This window comes from Formica exsecta, unplaced genomic scaffold (genome assembly GCF_003651465.1).
Source record: "Formica exsecta isolate Colony F162 unplaced genomic scaffold, ASM365146v1 scaffold60, whole genome shotgun sequence".
Classification (NCBI taxonomy): domain Eukaryota; kingdom Metazoa; phylum Arthropoda; class Insecta; order Hymenoptera; family Formicidae; genus Formica; species Formica exsecta.
The window spans coordinates 120,958-124,350 of NW_021853281.1; the positions used below are offsets into that span (position 1 = coordinate 120,958).

General features: G+C 40.1%; 1 protein-coding gene across 3 annotated transcripts in view; it reads right to left on the reverse strand.

The window, feature by feature from the left end:
- Window positions 1-3,393, reverse strand: part of LOC115242502 (nascent polypeptide-associated complex subunit alpha, muscle-specific form-like) — a 29,889-nt gene that overhangs the window by 13,336 nt on the left and 13,160 nt on the right. For all 3 annotated transcript variants that reach the window (XM_029818832.1, XM_029818831.1, XM_029818830.1), the window contains exons 2-3: window positions 2,330-2,581; window positions 266-1,211 (exon numbers count right to left, since the gene is read on the reverse strand). In XM_029818832.1, the coding sequence (XP_029674692.1) occupies window positions 266-1,211; window positions 2,330-2,560 (1,177 nt within the window). In that variant the 5' untranslated portion in view covers window positions 2,561-2,581. The remainder of the gene's footprint in view (window positions 1-265; window positions 1,212-2,329; window positions 2,582-3,393) is intronic.

Here is a 3,393-nt window from a genome sequence, read left to right on the forward strand (position 1 = left end):
AAACAAATCCATGACAATCCCATCATAAGCTTGATTTACTCGTACCATAATAGAAAAAATCAGCCCGATAACTAGAGGTTCAATCTCTTTCTTAGCAATAGCAATTTTAACAGTAATTATTTATAAATGTTAAAAAAAAGAAAAAATTAAGGGGGGAGAGAAAGGGGGAGGGGGATATAAAAGGCTAATTTAAATTTCAACAATTGATAAATTATTTAATAATTAAAAATATTAAAAGAATTATATATATATTTTTTTCTTTTACCCTGATCTGCGGAAGCTCTTCTAGGATCTTGCAAAGCTAGACTGCCCCGTGGCGCTCTTCTATCTTGATGTCCACCGAGGCTTCCCCTAGGACTTCTATCGATCCCTTCAGGCCCAATGCTTCCTCTGGGACTTCTATTCTCGTCGTCGATACCTCCGACAGAACCCCTCGAGTGCCTCTCGGCGTCGTTCACGCCTATACTGCCACGCGGCGATCGATTCGTCTGATCGTGCGGCCCGACCGATCCTCTCGGGCTTCTGTTACTCTCCGGACATATCGATCCGCGCGGGGACCGATTCGCGGGATCCGGCGCTATCGATCCTCTGGGCGATCTGTTGGGATCGGGCGCGATCGAGCCGCGAGGGCTCTGGTTCAGGCACTCGGAGGCTATCGAACCGCGGGGACTCCTGTCTGCGACCTCGATGGGGGTGATACTACCCCTGGGTGTTCTGTGCACGTCCGGACAGAACGAGCCGCGCGGACTCCGGTCGAAATCCAGGTTCGCCATGCTGCCGCGGGGACTTCTCGTCGAGTCTGGTACCAACGAGTGCCTGGGGCTACGGGAAGTGGCTGTGATCGCGCTACCGTTCTCGGGCAGCAAAGAAATTCTAGACGCACCGACCGCTATGCTGTTTCGCGGACTCCGGTTGTAAGCCACGTCCGGCACAAGCGAGTTCCTGGGACTGAGCGCCGAGTCCGGCACCAGGGAGTGACGCGGACTTAACGTTACCTCGGGTGTGAGGCTACATCGCGGTGAACGCGCCGCATCGGGCACTAGACTGTTTCGCGGGCTCCTGTTGGAATCCGGTATCAGAGAGCCCCGCGGGCTTCTGCAGTAATCGTCAGGTATCAGAGAATTTCGCGGACTGCGGCTTGCCTCGGGCGCCAGGGAGTTGCGACCGGTGCCGTACTGTTCGGGATCTGGCAAAAGTCTGCGACTGACTCCCTGGAATAAATTGTAGAGATTCTAGAACGCTGTTTTCTATCTATTTAAATTATTGACAGAGCAGAGAAAACACGAAAAATAATTTTAAATCGGAACGGAGAAATCAATTTTCAATTTTCAATTTTCAATTTTTATTAAGAAACGTCACGACATAATTCCCTTTCTTATTTTCAAGTAAATTTGACAGATGCCAAAAATATTACAAAAAGTAAATTGGCTCATCGCATTTTCCTTCACAAAATGTTTCTCATTACTCAAGTTAATTGATTTTTTTTTAAATTTTATTCGATTTTATTGGAGATGTGTGCATAAATATTATTATTCATATCTCTACGATGTACCTATTTTAATTAACAGAGGGACAAAATTTATGTCTGTACGTAAAAGCAAAGTCGCATGCTCGCGAAATATGTCGAAACGCTCGATTGAAATGAATGGATTTTAATCATTTTAGCGATCATAGTGTAAAGTTAACCGATAGCTTTCAAACGCAAGTCTACATTGCACCAATCATCTGCTAATGAATAAAATGTGATAGATATGATAACAATCTATCTGCGTGAAAATTTCACGACAAAATTTCATATCAAAATTTCGTGGATAAAATAATATATAAAATGTATGAGAAAAGCTTGTATTTGGTTTCATAAATGGGTATACGCTCACATTGACCGAATATGACATTAAACACCCATACAATCGAGTATTCTTCGAATAATTGAATATTCCGTGTAATACAGCCTATCCCGAACCAAGCGGAAAAAATGGAAAAACGATATTTCTGTTGCATTTTTTTCAGACGAAAAATTCGACTGACTAAAAATCTCAATCGAGTGAACTGATTATTTACGCTTTACATAACTACTAGCATCGCAAAAATATTTGTCAAGTCAAATTGCTCAAATTATTTGTAACCGTTTTAAAAATTTAGATAGCCTTTTTATATACACAATTTTTCGGGGAAAATAAGCTTTCAAATTTACATTCCCCCGCCTTATAGCACATATATCAAGACGAATTTGGGGGTATACTGTATGCTAAAGTAATAACGGCAAGGAAAGTATATATATAAAGAAATTATACAGGAATTCCAAAGATGTAAGAGGGTGAATACTAACCTCGTCAGAGTGGCCCTCGGTATCCAGAGCGATATTTGGGACCATGCTACCCCTCGGCGATCTCTGTCTTTCCATCGTTTCGCCGGGGCTGCTTGGCGGCAAGATGAGGGGCTTTTCGGTGGCGACGCTCGCTCGTCGACCTCGCATCGAAGACACCCCTGCCGGCTGGCTCGAGTTTGCCATGCCTGGCGACGCTCGCCGGCGCCGCGACGAAGAGCTTCGGTGTAACATCACGGTGACATTCTCTTATTCCTGTGACACAATATCATTTCCACTTCCATTATTCACCGAGTATATTAATCTTGTCGACGATAAATATTATATATATATTTACAAAAATCGTTAGCATTAATTGTTAATATTAATCGTTATTAGTATCGAATAAGATACGTTTCTAGGGAAATATGCAAAGTAAGATATTTAAACTAACTAAGAAATATGTTACATGTCCTTTTTAAACTGTAAAATAGATTGAAACAATTATGCTAATTAAAGGAGAAATACCACTTTTGCTTTTCAGTAGCTTATTAATTTCCGCTTTACGTAATGTCTGATAGAAGTCCTGCATTTCGTGCATGTACACCTCTGTGAAAAAGTATTTCACTTTGCAAAGCAAATCCGCATCATTAACATAATGCATACAACCGCAAAAACATTCTCCAGAGATTAAGAATATCTATTAGAAATTTAAAAAAACAATAAGATTTCTTAAGAAAATCTTTTTCGGATTTATCGCGTGGCATAAAAGAAAATTAACTCAGCAATATATTTATACACGACTACAAACTTAATCGCTCCTTTACCGTATTAAAGTTATGATATTACATACACATTTATATATAACTTAAATTATTAAACAGTATTTTTAAAACAAAAATTCAATAGTTTGAAACAAAAGTTCTGTGAATTAGATCGTTCTATTGTAATCCATGCGTATACTATATCCACACGTTTAATACTTATAATACATCTATTTGGCTACATTCTAAGTAGTCAATTGAATGCTCAATAGGGTTTTCCCAGAACATCCTCCGTATATATATATATATATGTATATATATATA